Source organism: Balaenoptera physalus (assembly GCF_965194825.1).
Source record: "Balaenoptera physalus genome assembly, chromosome: 14".
In the NCBI taxonomy this organism is placed as follows: domain Eukaryota; kingdom Metazoa; phylum Chordata; class Mammalia; order Artiodactyla; family Balaenopteridae; genus Balaenoptera; species Balaenoptera physalus.
In genome coordinates, this window is record NC_138893.1 from 54,134,427 (window position 1) to 54,154,603 (window position 20,177).

The 20,177-nt window shown below is 44.7% G+C and overlaps 1 protein-coding gene across 2 annotated transcripts in view; it reads left to right on the plus strand.

Moving 5' to 3' along the window:
- The window catches only part of PIK3AP1 (phosphoinositide-3-kinase adaptor protein 1), a 177,911-nt gene that overhangs the window by 110,163 nt on the left and 47,571 nt on the right, over positions 1–20,177 (plus strand). For both annotated transcript variants that reach the window (XM_082423662.1, XM_082423663.1), the window contains exons 3-8: positions 4,472–4,608; positions 7,025–7,169; positions 9,283–9,425; positions 9,554–9,686; positions 11,935–12,131; positions 14,792–14,981. In XM_082423662.1, the coding sequence (XP_082279788.1) occupies positions 4,472–4,608; positions 7,025–7,169; positions 9,283–9,425; positions 9,554–9,686; positions 11,935–12,131; positions 14,792–14,981 (945 nt within the window). The remainder of the gene's footprint in view (positions 1–4,471; positions 4,609–7,024; positions 7,170–9,282; positions 9,426–9,553; positions 9,687–11,934; positions 12,132–14,791; positions 14,982–20,177) is intronic.

A 20,177-nucleotide genomic window follows, 5' to 3' on the forward strand; every position in this document is an offset into this window, starting at 1 on the left:
ATTGTTTTTAGTTTCTCAGCAATGCAAAAAGAATGATTTAGCAGACCTCTTGGTTCACTATCTTTGTCTACATCTTGAACAGTTATTTTCCTCCTTAAGAGAGATTTCTAGAAGTAGAATTATGTGGCCAGATATGAACATTTTAAAGACTTGCTCTTTCTCTGTATATGGTCACATGGCTTTCCAGAAAGGGTGTACCAGTTTATACTTTCTTCAGCAACAAATGAGAGTATCTGTCCTACCTCACCTTCAAATATTTCCTAATTGGAAAAGGTGAAATAGTAATATATTATTTTTATTTGCATTTCCATGATGATTAGAGATAATGAATGATTTTTAATTTTTTTGAATGGAGAGGTAAGTTTTATTTCTTCCTTTGTGAATTATCTACTTATTGGGCTTTGGGTATTTTTAAAGAAATTTCTATGACCTCTTCATATATTGAGGAGATCAGCCCCTTGGCATATTTATGTCAAATTTTTTAACCAATTTGTGGTTTGCCATTGAATTTTTTGGTAACAGTTTTATTGAGATATAATTCACATAACAAACAATTTACCCATTTAAAGTATACAATTCAATGATGTTTTTGTATATTCACAGACTTGTGCAACTATCACTACAATCAATTCTAGAATATTTTCATCACCTCAAAAGGAAACCTCACACCCTTTAGCTATCATCTCCCAACCTCCCCCAGCTTCCCAAGAACCCCAGCCCTAGGCAATAACTAATCTACTTTCTGTTTCTATAGATGTGCCTATTCCAGACATATCGTATATTTGGAATCCTATAATATGTGGTCTTTTGTGGCTGGTTTCTTTCACTCAGCATAATGTTTTCAACGTTCATCTATGTTGTAGCATATATTGGTATTTTATTCCTTTTTATGGCTGAATAATTTGTCAATCCATTCATCAAAGAATGGACAATTGGGTTGTTTCCACCTGTGGCCATTATGACTAATGCTGCCAAAGCATTACAATTTAGTTGTTAGGTTTTTATAAATTTGTTTACTAAAATTTTAAATTCATGTCACAACTCTATTGCTTTTTAGATTGTATTTCTTCAGTTGTTTTTAAGGTAAACAAATCTTTTCCCAAAACAATGATAAAATTTTCAACCGTATTTTTATCTTAATTTTTAAAATTTGTTTTCATTGTTCATTTCAATCTATAATCCATCTAAATTTTATTTTGGAGTGTATAAGAATTAGGAAGATTCTAAACAGTCTCTCTGTCCCTCCATGCCTACCCCAAATAGCTAAATTTTTTCAGTACCATCTGCTGAGTCATCCTCACCAACCATTTTCTTTATTCTGTACTGATTTTTAGTGCTTTCTTTACCACGTATTAAGTATTTATGAGAATGAAACTTGATTTGGGGGTTGTCTATTGTATTTAGTTGCTCGGTTTAATTTTTTTTATAAATTTAATATAAAATAAGACTATCCTTTATTGTTTTTTAAACTTTAGTAGGAGACACAAAACCTATATAAATGGAATTTTCCTAGATAGGAAAATTAAATGTTGTAAAGAAAAACATCATGGCAACTACAATTTAAAATTCAATGCAGCAGTGGGTGTGTGACCTGTACTTTACATTTTATTTGAAAAGTGAGAAAAATTTTTCTGTGTGATTATTGTTTTAGTCAGATTTTCTACTTACTTTGAGACAATTTTGGTAATTTATATTTTTCTATAAAAATTGTATTGAAATTTAAAAAAAAACTCTTAGCAATGAGTTTTCACATCAGTATGTTTCTAAAATTCTTCTCCATATCTGTTGTTATCGTCTCTTTCTTATTTGGCTTATTTCTATTTCTCTGTTCTTTTCTTGATTATATTTACTAGAGGTTTGACTCTTTGGCCAGCCAACTAATTCGGTCAGTAATTTGGGAGAAATGAAGAGATTTTCTTTTTTTAAATTAATTAATTAATTCATTTATGGCTGCATTGCGTTGCTGCACACGGGCTTTCTTTAGTTGTGGCGAGCGGGGGCTACTGTTCATTGTGGTGCACGGGCTTCTCATTGTGGTGGCTTCTCTTGTTGCGAAGCATGGGCTCTAGGCGCACGGGCTTCAGTAGTTGTGGTATGCGGGCTCAGTAGTTGTGGCTTGTGGGCTCTAGAGCGCAGGCTCAGTAGTTGTGGTGCACGGGCTTTGTTGTCCTGTGGCATGTGGGATCTTCCTGGACCAGGGCTTGAACCCGTGTCCCCTGCATTGGTAGGCAGATTCTTAACCACTGCGCCACCAGGGAAGTCCCTGAAGAAATTTCTTTTTTGAAGCAATAGACTGTACTGTGGGTCTATCCCAATGATACTGGTACAGTAAATTATAATAGGTTGGTACCCACCACGCTAGCCACACAGGATAGTGTCTAAACAATTCTAGAACGATAAGTAGTTCCAGGGAGCTTCTTGCAGCTTTAAGAAACTGACTGAATGTTTTAAGTCAATGGGGTTATTTTCTCATCCAGTAAGAACCTCAGAAATGAAAAAAATGGCATGTTCAGGCATCAAATAATACAAAATTAAAGCTTGATGTGGTGTTATATAATTATTAAGAAGAAGAATATCAATTATCCCTGATTTTTTGGCTCTTTCTTTCACAGATTCCCATGGTGGGTGGGAGTTGCTTGGATGGCATGTACAGCTCTGTCCATGGAGATGGTCCCTGGCCATTTTAGTAGTAACCAGTCAAGGAGAAAAGGAAGTGGGGAAGGGCAGATCCAATGGAGAAAATGGCAGCCTTCGGTTAATTTGGCTTGGACAGCAGAGAGGTGGGAAGACTACTGCACTTAGCCTTTGCAGGGGGATAATTAGCACTGAGTAAGTGGGGAATCAGTTGGACTGAAAGGAAAGGAAAGATAGAGGAGATTGATGGTTCTGATGCCTAGTGATAAACAGTTCCTCCTTGAAACTCCCAGGGTTCTTTGCCCGCTCTCTTAGCACTAAGATCTGCCTGGATTCCTGCTGTGTGAACAAGGTCAGAGACCAAGCTGCACTCAGCCCGGCCTTCTGGAATAGTGCGTCTTGGCAGAAATCACAGAGAGGGGACAAGCAGCAGGAGTATGTGCCTCACTGCCCATCACACTTTGGGGCCTTGTGTAGACATCTGTCAGCACACATGTCAGGCTCTAGGACAAGACCCCTGTCCAAGGCTGTGGGGCTTTTAAATTGCGTATCCGGGACGCCTCAGCCCCTCCCCCGGCCTGAGAAGGTCCCAGGAGGCCCTTGCCTCACAGTTATAGCCCTAGGACACGGTGGTGCTTTGTTCCCCATCCCTGCTCTGCCACCTCAGTCTTCATGGCTGTGGGAGCACAGCCCTCCCCTGGCATGACCTGGGATCTAGAGTGCAAGCTTGTGTTACAGCTTTCTGTGGGGACCTATCAGTGGCCTGGTTTGCCACCCCAGCTTTCTCCCAGGAAGGATTGCACTCCTTCCGTGGGAGGCCAGCCTGCAGGAATCAGCCAAGTTAACCCCTACCTCTCACCAGCCCTTTTAGATTGCGGGCTCTCTGAAGGTAGGATGGATGTCTGGTTCACCTTCATGTCCTTGCAGTACCTAGTATGTTTGTCTGGCTCTGTCAGTGGTTTAGGAATGGAGAAGAGCAAGCCCAACGAAGGGACTAGATGAACCTTCCCTCTCCTTGTAGCCATTCTTAACCATTTTGTTCCTCTTTGAGGAACACACACACACACGCACACACACATGCACACACACACACAATCTTGCACACAGGTACCCTATCAATCAATGAGCCCTGGTTAAGAGCCCCCGCCCTAGAACTCTGGTAGGTTCCACTTACCCCATCTCAGCATTATCTCATTCTGTGCCACACCCTATCTGCACACCCCTGCTCTCCTTCACTGAATCTGTGCACGCTCTAATCTTCCCACAGCAGAGGTGTTGGCTGTGATACTGATTTGGAACCCGGTTATACTCTAAGATTTGTTGAAACTGATTGCTTTTTACCCTTGCTCCAGAGGGAGAACGTTAGCTAGCCATGACCCTGAGGAATAATTGCTTCCTGGAAAGCGCAGGTTTTACTTGATGTTCAAAAGATGACCTTTAAGTGGACAGTCCGTTCTTGCTCCCCCCTGAGGAGAAGGGGCCTCTTTCCTCACAATCACTGAAGCCAGCCCTGCAAGAAGTCCAGAGGTAAAGCTTCCAGAAGTCTGTTGTTTGCGACTAGACCTGTCAGCCTCAGACAGCAGCCTGCCTCAGATTTTTTGGCTTTTCTCCACACCATCGTCCTCTTGCTTTCACCCTACCCTCATGGCCTCCATGGTGGCTGACTTTTCCCCATGAGGTCCTCTTTCATGATTTCCTGAGTCACTACCTTCAGCCTGTATTTGTTTGACGGTCGGAGCCATTTCCTATTTGGTAACTTTTGGGGTTTTAATGGGGGTGGAACATGCCCAGCACTGCTTCCTTCTCTTTCCATTCAGCCGTGTTCTCTGTGCCATAGATTCTGGCTGCGACTCAGTCACTGACACCGAGACCGAGGACGAGAAGATCCTTCCCTACTCGGAGCAGCAGAGCCTGCCACCGAAGACTTCACCTGGGAACCTGATGGTGGTGCAGCCGGACCGCATCCGCTGTGGGGTAGGAACTGCTGGGGCTGGTGGGTGGATGTTGGAGCATGGGCTTTGGGGCTTTTCAGTGGAAGTTTGTTGTAGTAAAGGGAGCGGGGTTCTCCTGTTGCACCTTACTGTAATCCCAGCCTTCCCGTGGGGTTTCCCTGTGCACTAGCTACCCTGAGACCCCCAGTGCCTGGGCCCTGGGCACACCTCACTCCTTTAAGTCAAAGGGAGACGAGCCCAGGAATGTATGTGTCATCAATCTAAGACATTAAGTTCATGATCAAAAACTTAGAACATGTTGAAAACCAGCAGACATGAACATTACAAAACACTTAAATGCCAACCCTGGAGTTAGAGGCCTGGGTCTGTTCCTTCCAGCCTAGCGCTGGGCATTTTGAGAGCTTGTTTCTCCATCAACTGGCCCCCTTTACGGCCCAAATGAGTGCCTTGAAGCTCGATGGCTGAAACTTGCTGCCCAGCATTGCTTGCAAAAGGGAGAAAATTAATGCCTGAGCATGTGACTAATGTTTTCAGGGGTAGGACCTATGTTAAGAGGTGACCTGAATGTGGTGGCCAACTGATGGGCCACTGTCATTTGAATCCTACCATAGTATTGATAGTTTTTCATTATCTTTCTTTTCCTGAAGAGAAATGTGTGATATTGGTTCAGAGCAGTGAAACACTTTTTTGTGGGTAGGAGCCCTGTGCTAAGTTTGCCACTGTGGGCTTCTGTAGGCAAGAGGGCATGATGGCCATGGAAATGGGAAGTCCTAGCTTCCCTGCACTTGTGAGTGGTTTTCTGCGCAGCCTGAGGCCACAAAGCATTGGGCAAGGACTCCCTCCATGAGGGCTGCAAACTGCTGCCTCGGGCTGGATTGAACTCATAGACATGTTTGGTTCCAGCTGCACAGTGTTTTAAAGAGTTAGGCATGAAAACCTGTTTCTAGCCTCCTTTGAATCAGAATCTGGTAATACCAGGCCTGAGATGAGCAGCTGGGCCAAGTGACCCTTTAGATGGGGCTGTGCATCCCCAGGTCACTGGTTCTCATCACTCCTCTTTCTTTGTACCCACTTCACTCCTTTTCCTTACTGTCCAGGCCTTTGTAGTGGGCATTTCAGTTTCTAGTCCTCTCGTACTCCTTCCTTCCTGCCCCACGCCCCTTTCATCCTGAGACCACGCTGGTGGGTGCCTGTGGGGAGGGGGTTTAGAACTAAAGGATGATGCCCCTCCCATGCCGCCTGGTTTTCCAGGCTTTGGCTCCTTCTTCTGTGCTGGTTGCCGCTGACCCAGGATTCTCACTGTTGCCTGCTCCAGGTCCCTGGCTCCTGGGGCGGCTGGGCTGGGGTTGCGTCATGACTGTCAACAGGAGAGACACACTCGTCTTCTCTGGCTCCCCATGCTCCCTGGGAGAAGGGGCAGGTGGGAGAGGGCCGGACCTGCAGTGGGAGTCAGGTCAACCACAAACACACGCACATTCACCCTAAGCAGTCTCCGTGAGCCGGGACCACATCCCCCTCCCACCTGTTCTGGAATCGTGGCCCTTGTCACGATGGCCTACTATAAGGGCTTGAGAGCAGAATCTTACAATGAACATTTGGGGGTTAGCTATGGCCAGAAATTTCTCCTTTTCCCCTGCTTTTTGGAGGGCCTGTTCTTTCCAGTTCAATGTCTTAAGAGCTTAACTGCGTAGCCAGCCCAGTAAAACAGATAATTCCATTTAGCAGGTTTGGCAGGAGGTCTCAAAGCAATGTAAATTAGCTACTTAGGTTGCTCAGTGCCTTGGGAAAATTAATCCTCCAGTAAGTTATTTTTGTCCATCTAAGAACAGCATAAATTGCAGAACCCAAGAGGGTTTCTCTAAATCAGTACCTCTCACTCTGTAAGGTGCATGAGTCACCCAGGGGTCTTGGTAAAATGCAGACTCTGGTGTGGTCGGTCCAGGCAGGCTTGAGATTCTGCATTTCTAACAAGCTTTCAGGGACACCAATGCTGCTGGTCCCTTGGCCTTGCTTTGAGTAGCAAGGCTGATCTAGAATAGTGCTTCTCAAACTATCTGTGGTGAAGAACTTTAAAAAATTTTTGTTGTTTTAAATTTCCAATTCTGCCATGGGCCAATACTTTTATAATATACAACAAAAAAGAAATGCTATAAAAATTAAATACAAGCCCCAGGTTTTAAAATTATTATTAGGTTTGACAGACATAAAATTACTCTATCAAATTGCTATTTAGGTTTATAAATGTTCACTCTTGGTTTTTGTAACTTGTCTTGTTGGGACCCATGGCAAGCAGTCACTGCCCGCCACTGGACTGCAGACCCCACCCTGCTCTGGAACAGCCTCACTAGGTAGAGCTGCGGCTGCAGAAGCTGGGGAGGCCCTCTGGCTCAACACCCTAACAGGAGGGAGAAGGGACAATTACTGGTTTCCTGTTCCAGGCAGAAACCACTGTCTACGTCATTGTGAGATGTAAGCTGGATGAGAGGGTGACAACAGAAGCCGAATTTTCTCCTGAGGATTCTCCCTCGATAAGGGTGGAAGCCAAGCTGGAGAATGAGTACACCGTTTCCATGAAAGCTCCCAGTAAGTAGCCCCCATTTACCTCCGGAAATTAGGCATCATGTGACGAGACCCCCTCTTACTTTCTTTTACTTGCCGACAGCTGTCTTCATCAGCCACTGAGAAAAGTGACAGCCAAGATTTGGATTTGGTTGCCATGTTCTATTTAAAGGAAAAGGAAGTTATATAAACATGCACATGTGATTGGGGCGGGGGGAGATGGATATACTAAAATATATAAAATATAAAAATGTTTATAAAGTTCATATATTAACATTTTTTGAAATTAGAGAAAAATAGGAAAAGTAGGGAAAAAAGTCATCTGACACCCTACCAGTCAGTCTTTTTTGCCTTTTTTCATAATTTTTATAAACATAGTTGTTCTAATAGTATCTATTACCTTATATTCCGTTTTTCTTTATGTAATCTTAATTTATTCTCTCTTCATCCCTTTACCCCTGTACTATTATAGGGAGTTTGTGACTCTCCATTTTATAACATATTTTTTCTATTACAAAAGTAATGTGTGCTCAATACAGCAAACTTGGAGAATACAGTAACCATAAAAGAAAGTAGATAGAAAATTACCCATATGCCCACCCTGCCAAGGAAATCACTGGTTTCTGTGTTTTCCCACATCTGTGTACATAGCTTTATGTCTTGTAGCCAACTTTTGTTACCTGGAAATACACTATGAATATTTTCCCATGTTAATAAATGGTCTTTTACAAAATGATGCTTAATGGTTGCAAGGTAATCCATTGTATAGATGTACCATAATTTATAAAACCAGTCCCTTGTGTTGGATCTATATCTTAAAACCATAATGTTTAAAGCTGTATAATACTCAGTTGAATAGAAGTATCATCTTTTAATTTTTCATTTCCTCATTGTTGCATATTTATGTAATTTCTGATTTCTTATTGTCTTATTTATTTAGTTAGTTAGTTTTTTTTTTAACATCTTTATTGGAGTATAATTGCTTTACAAGGGTGTGTTAGTTTCTGCTGTATAGCAAAGTGAATCAGCTATATGTATACATATATCCCCATATCCCCTCCCTCTTACGTCTCCCACCTACCCTCCCTATCCCACCCCTCTAGGTGGTCACAAAGCACTGAGCTGATCTCCCTGTGCTATGCGGCTGCTTCCCACTAGCTATCTATTTTACATTTGGTAGTGTATATATGTCAGTGCCACTCTCTCACTTCGTCCCAGCTTACCCTTCCCCTGCCCCGTGTCCTCAAGTCCATTCTCTATGTCTGGTTTTATTGTCTTATTGTTTTAAATGATGATATATTGAGTGTCTTTATGCAGGCAGGGTTTTTTTCTTTTGTGTTTAGGATTATGTCCTTGAGATGGAATCCCTGAAACAATGGGCATTTTTAAGGGTCCTGGAAGATAGTGCTTAATTGCTTTATGAAATATTACTTTTCTCGTTTATTTGCTATACTGTCACCAATGCTAGGCATTATCGCTTTGAATATTTTTGCTAATTTGATATGTTTCTAAAAAGTAGTCCATTGTTTTAATTTGCATTCCTTTGATTTCTAGTGAGGTTAAATATTTTTTCCGTGTTCTCTACTTGTCGCATTTCCTCTTTTGTGAATCGAATCTTTGTGGTTGGTGTATTTTTAATTTTTTCTTTCCCCCTCAAAACCCCTTCCTGTGGTGTAGAAGAGAGAGAGCTCCCAAGGAGAGCACATAGTAATGACAGCAGCAGAGCAAGTGAATCAATTCTACTTGCCCAATGGGGCGGAAGCTCGGAGTCCCACCGCCAGGTCCCACCTCTGGCGACCACTGGCCTTTGTATAAAGTGCTTTAAATACAACTCTTCTTCCTGTCTGTTGTGACACTGGGCCTACAGTAATGAGCAAAACAGGTGAAAATCTTCCGAAAGTTAAATTGCAGACCCAGTGAGGATAATTCCTCTGACTCAGAGCCCTCCCGTGTGTTAGTGTGCCCACCGCTACTTCTCCTGTTTCCCTCACTTCCCAATCCTGCAGCTCACCTCCAAGGTCTTTCTTCCAGTCCCCAGTTAATTTCTTCACCATTTAAGTAATCCATGAACGCTTTTCCCTGTACTCTTGTACTACAAAAAAAAGAGCAGTTTTATAGTATCTTTTCTTCTGTTCAGACCTTTCATCTGGGAATGTTTCTCTGAAGATATATTCTGGGGATTTAGTGGTGTGCGAAACCATTATCAGCTATTATACTGACATGGAGGAAATTGGGAATTTATTGTCCAATGCTGCAAATCCCGTGGAGTTCATGTGTCAGGTAAGGATGGTGAAAGGACACTGGAGTTTTCTGAACCTGTAGTTTCTGCTCATGGTTCACCAGTCTCCAATCTGCTGGATGGGAGATAGCTGGATTTAAAATCTGACCATCTTCACTTTTGTATTTAGGCCTTTAAAATTGTGCCCTACAACACAGAGACCCTTGATAAACTGCTAACAGAGTCCCTAAAGAACAACATCCCTGCAAGTGGGCTGCACCTCTTTGGAATCAACCAGCTGGAAGAGGAAGATATGATGACAAGTAAGTCAACAGTCAAACCTCAGGAAACCAGCAGTGGGTTGATTCCAGTTTGTCGGTTTCAGTGTGCAGTCAGCCCGTGCTCGTGTTTTCTGCTGGCTCCTGCTCTACAGCTCATCCTCTGAGAAGCAGTCATTCTTCTCTGGCTAGCCCGGGATTCCTCCAAATTGTAAATCTGAATATGTCATCCCCTTACTAAAAACCCTTTGTGTTTCCCACTTGTCTTCCAGATAAAGTCCAAACTCCTCAACCTTTATACAAGGCCTTCCTAAGGGGCTCCTGCTGCATTTCTGCTCTCACCTCTCTCTACTCTCTCCCTTGGCTTCTGTGCTCTGCTCTGTGGAAGGTATGAACTTCTTTTACCTAATGAAAATCCCGCCCTGCCTCTTGCCACCTCGACCCATGGGAACACAGTTTCTTCCTCCCCTCCTCCTGCAGCACTTCCTCAGGTAGGTTCCATCTACGTGCTGCAGCTCCCCTAGCATGTTGGGTTCTTGTACTCTTCAGCTGTGTCTGTCTTTTTTGCTAGTCTGTCAGCTGGATGACGACAGGGACAGTGCCTGGTGGCTCACTGTAGGCTCAAAACAAATATTTGTTTGATGAGGGAGGAGCAGTCTCATGGGCATATATGACATGCCGGGAGCTGGGAGAAACACTTGCATGGGGATGGTGCCTGGCGCGCTGGACAGGATGCCTGGTATGGTTCTTTTGTAGACACCACTCTTCCTTCACATCTCAGCTGCACTACACAAATGGGACCCAAGCCCCTGGTTACCCAGTGCCTGCGTTCCATCCTTCCACAGCGTCCGAGAACCATAAGGATGAGGTTATATTACCTTCATGTCCTTCTCCTGGGTGCATTCTCTTGTTGCCTCTCTCCATTTTCGTACTGTGGAATGTTCTTACGTCACTTCCAACAGGTGTTAATATTCTCTATTCTTGAACTTGAGGCTCAGGAGGGAGTATTTCATAGTTTGACAATCATGGGGGATCCTGGGGACATTTTCAGACCTTTGTTCCAAGGATCATATCCTGGTGAATAGGAAGCTGGGTTTGTCTTATTAAAAAAAATACATATGTATGTGTGTGTGTATATATATATATATATATATATGCACATAAAAAATTTATGTATATATACATCTATCTATCACTCTTGGGTTTAGAAATCAACTTTTATGAAAATTTAAAAAAAAGGTTTGTCCCCCAACTCCACAACACAAACACATCTATTTCCTTGGTTGAGTTTAACTTGCTGTATCCAGATATTAGTAGGTGGAGGGTGTCATGGGGATCCAATGACTCTCAGGAGTACTTTGTTTCCCACAAATCAGAGGGTTAATGGGCATCCTGGGGTTCCCACGCATTAATACCATCATTCAAAACCTGTCCTAAACAAAGAGCTCATTGAAAACAATCTTGTTAATCCTTCCAGGTCCCTTTGAGATAGTCTGGAAATATTTTCTAGTTCAAAACTAAGGGCCACAGAAAGGCTAAGTAACCGCCCCAGGATTACTTGGCATACTTTAAGAAATTGGGTGTAAGAGCTAAGAAGATGGATTTTTTTTTTTTTTTTTTGGCTGCACCACATGGCTTGTGGGATCTTAGTTCCCCGACCAGGGATAAAACCCGTGCCCACGGCAGTGAAAACGCTGAGTTCTAACCACTGGACCGCCAGGGAAGTCCCAGGATTTCTTTCTTTTAATCAGCATAAAGCAATTGTTTTAAAGTGCTCTGAAATTTTAAGAGAAGGTCAAAACATGATCCCTGTTGTACTTTGTGGCTGCTGTTTAAGCCCTTAGAACATCAGCACATTTTGAACTAGTATTATTTCTCAGGATTCCCCAATCCTTTTAAAGAAAGAAGGTAGGATATTAATGATTAGATTTGCTAATTAATTGACATATTTCTTCTGTCATCTTCAGTGGTGCCACAGAGGAAGCTGTTAGATGTTAGGTCAATCAACCAAGAAGTAATGATTGAGCACCTGCTGGATGCCATACTAGGCTTCTAGCTTCATCTCCATGAGCAAGGTGCCCCATGCCTCCCATACCTTCCTTTTTTTTTTTTTTTTAATCTTTTGGCCGTGCCGTGCGGCAAGTGGGATCTTAGTTCCCTGACCAGGGATCGAACCTGTGACCCCTGCAGTGGAAGTGCAGAGTCTTAACCACTGGACCTCCAGGGAAGTCCCCCCACCACCCCATGCCTTCCTTTTTATCTGACCATTAAGTTTTCCTTGACAATTTTTCAGATCAGAGGGATGAAGAGCTGCCCACGTTGTTGCACTTTGCTGCCAAGTATGGACTGAAGAATCTCACTGCCTTGTTGCTCACCTGCCCAGGAGCCCTACAAGCCTACAGTGTGGCCAACAAGCACGGCCACTACCCCAACACCATTGCCGAGAAGCACGGCTTCCGGGACCTGCGGCAGTTCATCGACGAGTATGTGGTAAGGTCAAGGCAGGAGAGGCTCTAGGATTGGAAATGCACCATGTGGTCCCAGGGCTGCCTTTTCACTGAAGACCTGGGTGGATTTCATCTCTAGCAGGTTCTCACGTGCCTCTTCTGGCAGGGCCAGTATGCGTGGGCTTAAGAGATGAGTTCTGGAGTCACATGGACCTGGATCCAAATTCCTCACCAATACTTGTCAGCCACGTGCCTTTGGGCAAATCATGTATCTGTCCTCTGTCTCCCTCAGTTTCGTGATGTGCGGGAGAAAGTTTATAATAATTCTACCCTTAGGGTTGTTTTGAGAATAAGAAGAAATAATATGTGTAAAGCACTGAGATCCACCCTCGAAGAATTTACAGAGCACTGATAGAGTGAATCTGCTGAAGGTAGATGCTGAGCCCTCTTTCTCAGTCACCTCCCCACCCACCTCCAAGGTACTTGGCAGGATGCTCCCAGCTCCCTCGCCCACCGTCAGGCCCAGGTGAACTGTTAGGCTTGGTTCCTTCCTTAGCAGAGACCACAGTAAAGCTCTGCACCTGAGGCTTCAGGGAGGCCAACTGTGAGGCCCCACCTTCTGCTGACAGCCTCTCTCTCTTTCTGAGCCCCTGCCCGTCTTAAGGTTTATCTGCTCCCCTGGTTTGGGACCCACACATCCTCCTTGATCACTGACTTCTGAGTCTTTCTTTAAGTGTAAGCTCATCCCATGCCTAGGCCTTGTTCCATGCCCCAATATTGCTTCCATTGCTTTGGAGGCAGCTGCCCTTCCTGTCTCGACCCTTTTCTGGTTTTCCTCCATTTTCACAATTCACAGCAGTGACGTGGGAATAGCTTATCCTCTCACGTGGGGCTGTGACCTCAAAAGGAACAATAAACGCTACCTCCAGACAGGAGTGAGCCTGACACCTCCCCAGAAACTTAGCTTTCTGCTCTGTGCTTGACAATCTACAAGGCAACGACTCACTGAGACATACAGAGGAGGCCTCCCAAAATCTGGGGGTTGATTAAATGTATTGAATAAACAGAATAGCATGAGTGCCTGTTTGGGGGCATTATTGACATAAATGAGGCTAAAAGGTACTTACAGTCCAGGAGTATTTACTTCACTTTACTTTGGAGTCACAAATGTATAAAATGCAGTGTTTCATTTCCCTGCCAATAGTTTTTATTAAGAACATACTGTATTCATATTAATCACTACTGTCTATTGAATTTAGTTGATTGGCAAATGCATTGTCTCCTTTAATCCTCACCACAGTCCTTTGAGGTTGACAGTATTGTTCTCTCTCTTCAACAAAGGAGGAAAAGGGCCTAGAAAGGCCGAGTCATTGTGCCAAGGGTCCCACACTAGTCAGGGTGGAGGTAGGATTGGAACGTAGCTGATGCTAAAGCTGGGGAGCATTACCCTACTTTCTGTCACAGGGATGTGGAAAGATGCACTTCCAGTTTGCACTGAAGTTAATCTGGTTCACATTTGTCACAGCATCTTTGTTTTCTAACTGCAATCACTTCAACCGATGCATCTCCAGCATTGCCCCCAAAAGGTTGCTCCTCCGTGTTGTTCATGACCTCTAAGAACCGTCCCATTTCCTCTTTCCACCATATCAGAACCAAATGCCAGACCTTGAGTCTCCAACACTCCACAGCTGTCACCTGGTCCACTCCTTGGGGCTCATCAGGAAACCAACACAGAGTGTCAGATAGCAGATTAGCTCTCTTGGGGTAGTGATGATGAAAATGAGGATTTTTGTGGGTTGATGCTGAAATAAGGATTGTGAAACACCAAAGTTTCTTACGAGGAAAAGTTGTGCAGGGGTTTCAGAGAAGCCACCTCTCTGGCTTCACAACCACCTGGAGGCAGAATGACAAAGGGGGCCTCTCTGACTTCAGGGCATTTCACCCAAGACCGTCTCTCCTCTTGGGCACGGGATGTAAAACTGAGGCGGGCACTTTGGAGCAGTGTGCTGTCAGGCACTTTGAAGCAGCCTAATGGGAGGAACAGGTGGAAGGAACAGGAAGGAACTAGTGGACCAAGTCCCCAAGGGACTTCTGACTACACACAAGCGCAAGAGCACCTTGGCTGCAGCCCTGTTTAGCCCATTTGAATTTCCATTTGGCTAATCAGCAAGGGTTATACCTTTGTGTGCCATTTGTTGCCATTTGAGGAACCACTAGGGTATAGTAGAAAGGTCAGAAGCCAGGATTGCAGACCCATGAATAAGGCACTAGATTTTTCTGAGCTTTGGTTTTCTCATCTTTTGACCAGGGAAGAGGAGACACTCTCAAGCAGTGGTGGAAAGGATGCCATGAGATAATGTATAGGCACATCCATAGCACCGTCTCTGACACGTAATAGGTACCCACGAGAAAGTTTTAAATTTGTATCCTCTGAGCACTGGACGTTTAACAGGTGTCTCCTCTGTTCTTAGTGTTGGAGGAAGATACAAAGATTAAAACAAAGAACATAAAACAAAGAAAAGGACTAGGAGCCTGGCCTCAAGGGGCTTTCAGTGTGGTGGGAAATACAGACATGCACACATAGTTGCAACCCTGATGCGTGTGAGGCTTTACTTTGCAGTCACAAGCCCACTCGAGGGCCTGACTCTACCCAGAGAGCCCGGCTGTGTCAGTGCGCCTGTGGGGTCCCACCTTCTCTTTCAGGAAACTGTGGACATGCTGAAGAGTCACATTAAAGAGGAACTGATGCAAGGGGAGGAGGCTGACGCTGTGTATGAGTCCATGGCCCACCTTTCCACAGACCTGCTCATGAAGTGCTCCCTCAACCCCGGCTGTGACGAGGACCTGTATGAGTCCATGGTGGCCTTTGTCCCAGCTGCCACCGAGGACCTCTGTAAGTAGCACAGCGCAGTTCTGCTTCCATCTTTCTGCTGAGAAATGCATTTCTTCCTTCTTCTGTGTGTGGGGAAATTCCCTTGCTTACCCCTGCCCCACTCCGGAGTGATGAAGATCCCATTTTGCACAAAGTTAGACAGGTCATCATGTGCTGTGGCAAGCAGAATCATTCTCCAAACTTCCTCTGCTATGACTGCTTTGTGACTGGAAAGTTTAAGCAAGGGCCTGGAAGTCAGAGTCGATGAAGGCGTTGCCTTGTGATCCAGAAGCGAAATCAGTGGCTTTTGACTCCGTCAGTTCCAACGGGCCCTTTTTATAGCAAACATTTTGTAATGCCCCCGCTACTACCCTGACATGAGATACATATAATATAACCTACCTACATATGAAATTTTTAGAAATCAAATATATGTCCCAATTGAAATATAGAAGAGAGGAAATGCTCAGATGTGCCTCCATACAAGGACATAGTGCATTACTCAGTTGCAGTCACCTACATTCAGAATCACTGCCAATGTCACAGCCTCAAGTGCTGACCGACATGTTTATTGTATCAGTGACTTGGATACCGCCAGCAGCGCTGGCATCAATGCCTGGATTTTCCTAAATGGTGAATGATTCCTCACATTCTCTTCTCCATTTTCATAGTAATTGAATTCCTGGAAAATTTGGTGTATATCAAAACCATGCAAAAATACAAGTTGTATTTTATAAATGAAGCAGTTTAGCTTCTAGGCTCAGAAAATTATAAGCAGGGTTTTCTTGATAACCTGATTTTACTGGATTAATATATAATAAACTTATTTCCAAAATATCATATCTCCAGGATATGATTTTTTTGTAAATTGCTTAACAAATTTTGCCCAATTTTTTTAAACTTAATTCTTTTTAATAGCAAAAATAATACATTCTTCCAAAAATTGGAAACAAAAAAGAAATGTATAACTGAGTTATTAAAAGTTCATGACTCCACTTAACCAACCAATATAGCACTTGTAATAGTTTGGTGGGGATTTTTGCCCATATTTTTCCTTATACCTGCTGATATTAAATTTAAAAATATACACATATACATATATATATAAACAGATATGTACAAATATACACATATGTATAAATATGTATCATAAGCAGTTATTTTTTTAACCCATATGTGTATCTAGTGAAATATTTAGAAGTCATGAGGGACACAAAACAAGGCTGTCCCCCACACTGAAGTTTGTCTAGCATCTTTCTCCCTTCTGCTAAATGCCAATAGTGTCCCTGCATCATGGTGACAGCCCAAAATACCCTCATAGATTTTCCAAACACCCTCTAGAGGGCAGTGCCACTCCCCTTGAGAACTTGTCTAAATAAACATTGGCTTTCCATGCACATATCAGGGTTGAAGCAGGAGGACCACACAACCGGCCCTCGAAGGACCTTCTTTATATGTTACCACCATTTGCTATGAGATGCTAAGAGCTCTGAAACACTGCCTACAACTTCTCCCTCCTTCCCTCTGGTCTAATTAATAGATTCAAGAAAGACAAGACAAATACCTATCAATGCATCCATCAGCTTTATTGATAGAGGAATTTCTGGAATGGGCTAGATTGAGTATTGCCAATTTTCAGCCTGAGGAGAAGACCGCGGGGACCTGGGCCCACAAGGAGTTGGGCCTGATTTTCCCATCCATGAACGGAAAAGAAGGCATTAAGAGGGTGCTTTGGAGCAGGAAATGTGGGCGGGTAAGGGGGCCAGAGGTGAACCCTGACACCAGCAGAGCCTTTGACACTGCAGCCCTAACACCTGGAAGATGTGGTCCAGTGGTTGTTAGGTGCTTGCTAGTCAGATTGGCTGCTCCTCTGGGGGAGGAGAGGAAAGAGGGAAAGAGCGGTAGAAGCTCTCTCCCAGCACCTAACTGGAAGGACTTGAAGTACTTGTGGAAGCTCTTCCCGAATGAGCCGTGACCCAGCAGGAAGGTGAGGAGAGAAGGCGTCATCCTCACCATCCACACCCTCTACCTCACTGAATCCTCAAAGCAGCCATACAGGGGTGCTTTTATTAACCCGCGCTTTACAAATGAGGAAACTGAGGCACAGAGAGGTTAAGCAACTCCGCCAAAGTCTCACAGCTAATAAGTGATAGAGTCCAGGTTTGAACCCAGGTCTCGCTGTCTTTAGGACCGTATTCCTTATTCTGTGCCAGAAGTTTCCATCTAACACCACAAATTTTAGTCGTGGTTTCTTTTAGAAAAACCATCTAGCGGCTCCAGCCACGCTTCCTCTTTTTGCGGCCCAGATGTGAGCTCACAAAACAGCCTCTGGCGCCCCCTACCCTTGCACATCCGTCCATCTCTCCACGTACCCAACAAGCATTCTGGAGCATCTGTGTTTCTGCTACTTGCCGCTCCTGCTCCTGGTTTTTGGTGAGACAACGGGGTGGAGGGAAGACGCAGTCCTTTTCAGTCTGGAACAGAGACTCATTCACAAAAGAACATTTGGAGAAAAGCTGGTACCCCTCTGGGAAGCCAGAGACCATGCAGCATCATTTCTGCCCTGTGTCCCTACGGTGGGGCAGTTGAACAGTTGAAGGATCCCGCACTTTACTGGCAGTTGGTTTAGTGTTGACAGAGAGCCTTAACACCTGTTATCCCTCTGGGTGCTCCAACACAGGAAACCCCCCACCACAGCAGTGCAAAGCGGTAGGGAATGCTAACAGCACCATCCCACTACTCCTGTCTGCTGGGCCTCTCGCAGCGGGAGCACTGAGCCTCTCCAGCACTTCCCAAGGCGGTGGAGCGCTATGGAGCTTGCCTGGTTTGCGGCCAGTTGGCATCTTGTAAAGTTCCAGGGGGTGGGGATGGGGGGAATTCTGGTTGCCGTGGAGCTAGAAGGAGGCCACCAACAGGCAGGCTGTAGAATTCCGCTGTTTGGGGAATGGGCAGAGGAAACCCACCGCAGTTTTCACTTGCCAGATCATATAAACTCTGAATTTTCTGAATCTAGATATGATTTGTGTTTCTGTCTCTGTGGTTTAATCTTGAGAATGACCACTTACCTACTGGCCCAGAAGCAGCAGCAACTTGTACCTGGGGAGGAACCATTCATCTTACTACCAGTGACTCTCTAGGGGAGAAGGCAGTTTAGGTCATAAATAAGTAGGACAGACTGATAAATCTAAGATGCATATTTGTAACACCAGCCCGCACAGTCATCTTCTGGCCCTTTCAAGTCAACACACTGCTTTCATCTCTGTGATCTCATCTGAGCGTCCTGGGGCTTGGTGGATAAAGTTATCTTCATTTTATAGAGGAGACCGCTAAGGCTCCGAGATTGAGTAACTTACTTAAGTCTAATCGAGGGAGAACTAGGTCAGGAATCTGGGTCTGCATATTCCCAGGGGTCAAGTCTGTCAGCTGCCCACTGGGCTAGAGGACCCTCCTGGCCTGCCCTTCTTCTAGGGCCAGAACTTGCCAGCCCTGGGACGGATACTTACAGGGGAGCTATTTCCTAAATCTAAATAGCGGAGGTTATCAGTGCCCCACCTTTGTTACCATTCAACCCTAGAGGCTGAAAATAGGAAGGAAACTAGGCCATGTTTATTCACTAGCTGACTCACTCGTTCACTCATTCATTCATTCACTCACAGGACAAACATTATGGAGTGCAGGCTCTATGCCATCTCTTTACCACTGCTTTGGAGGTCATCTGATTGTGTTGGGACAAATCTGCCTCTTTCTGACTTGAGTTTTGGAAAGGGGATAGTAGTAATGAGGTCCCCAAAGGGAATCCAAACAACCACTAAGTAGGAAGATTGTCAGGGAAACTCCCAATGTTGAATGAAGGGGATGGGCAGCGATGTTGGGTTCTGATCCTGAGATTTTTATGATCCTTCCCCTGAACTTGCGTGCGTGGGTGCGTGTGCACACGCGCGCGTGCACACACACACGCAGGCACACACACACTCCTCATACTGTCTTTAGTTTAGATATGCTGCCACCAGGTGGTAACTACATCTTTGTTATCAGACTTTCAACGTTGCTCCCAATTCTCTTGAGAATTTTGTGTTCAAACGCCCACAGATTTAAACCATCATTTTCCACACCGCACTATATAAGAAATAAATGTTCTTAGGGTAAGCTTCTGCAAACACTAACTAAAAATCACAGCACACCTCTCTTTAGGTGTCTTCACTATCTCCTGATTTTTTTCTCATTTACTTTGTTTGCTTCTATCCCTGCCTTCAGAGAATGATACGGTGGTCCTGGTGGTCCTTTGACTTAGGTAATACGTTTTGTGTGGAAAGCCTCACCCAGTGACTGGGCACTTTGATGAAGCTGTGGGTACTAAGGCCTCGGGAGCCATTTCTGGGAGGCCCTTGTCCAGCTGTTTCAAAGGTAATCCGCTTGTGGATTTAGTGCTGCTTGACAATCTCAGAGGTCTGTCTTTCTGCATCAGGAGAGAGGAGTAAAAGGAGAAAGATGCGATGTCTCGCTACTAGAAACTAAACTCACACGTGTCACTCTAATCCATCCCAGAGGGCTGTTCTGCTTCTTGTGACTCTTGCGTTGAACGTTTCTTTTGCGCCCCTGCTCCCTCCACCTGGGTCTGTGGCTCAAGTTTGTGTGCAGTGGAGAGCCAACTAAGCCCCAGCTAACTTGCTGACTTCCCTTAGCAACCTCCTTGGTAACTGCCGTCTTTGTAACAGATCAGCTCCAGCAGTGTTTTCTTTACTGGAGCTCTCTGGTTAGTCTCTGTGAGCGGGGTCCCCTCTGATCTGGGGGCATAACTGGGCCCAGTGAACAGCCTCATAGCCCAGCCATGTAAGGTCTGAGCCCACCTGAAGGACCATTTGTAAGTAAAATTAAGTTACTGGAACATGCTGCCTTCCCCATCTGCACACTTTTCTCTCAAGAGTCTTTCTTCCTGCAGCCGCGGAGTCTCTGCCATCCTCCCGCTATTCATCTTGGGAAGACCCTCGCTAGTAGAGCCAAGAAGTGCCTTAGAGGCAGTGGGGCTGGGTGCAAGGCATGAGGTCTTACCAGCAAGGAACTCCCTCTGAGGCAGGGTTGGCTGTTCCTGTCTTGTCTGGGGCCGAAACTGACCTGGTGAAGCAGAGGGATCCTCAAGGCACTTCCTGACTTCTGTAGCTTTTCCCTCCTCTAGATGTACAAGAATTGTGTTGTGGAGATAGGCACTTAGTGAAAGCA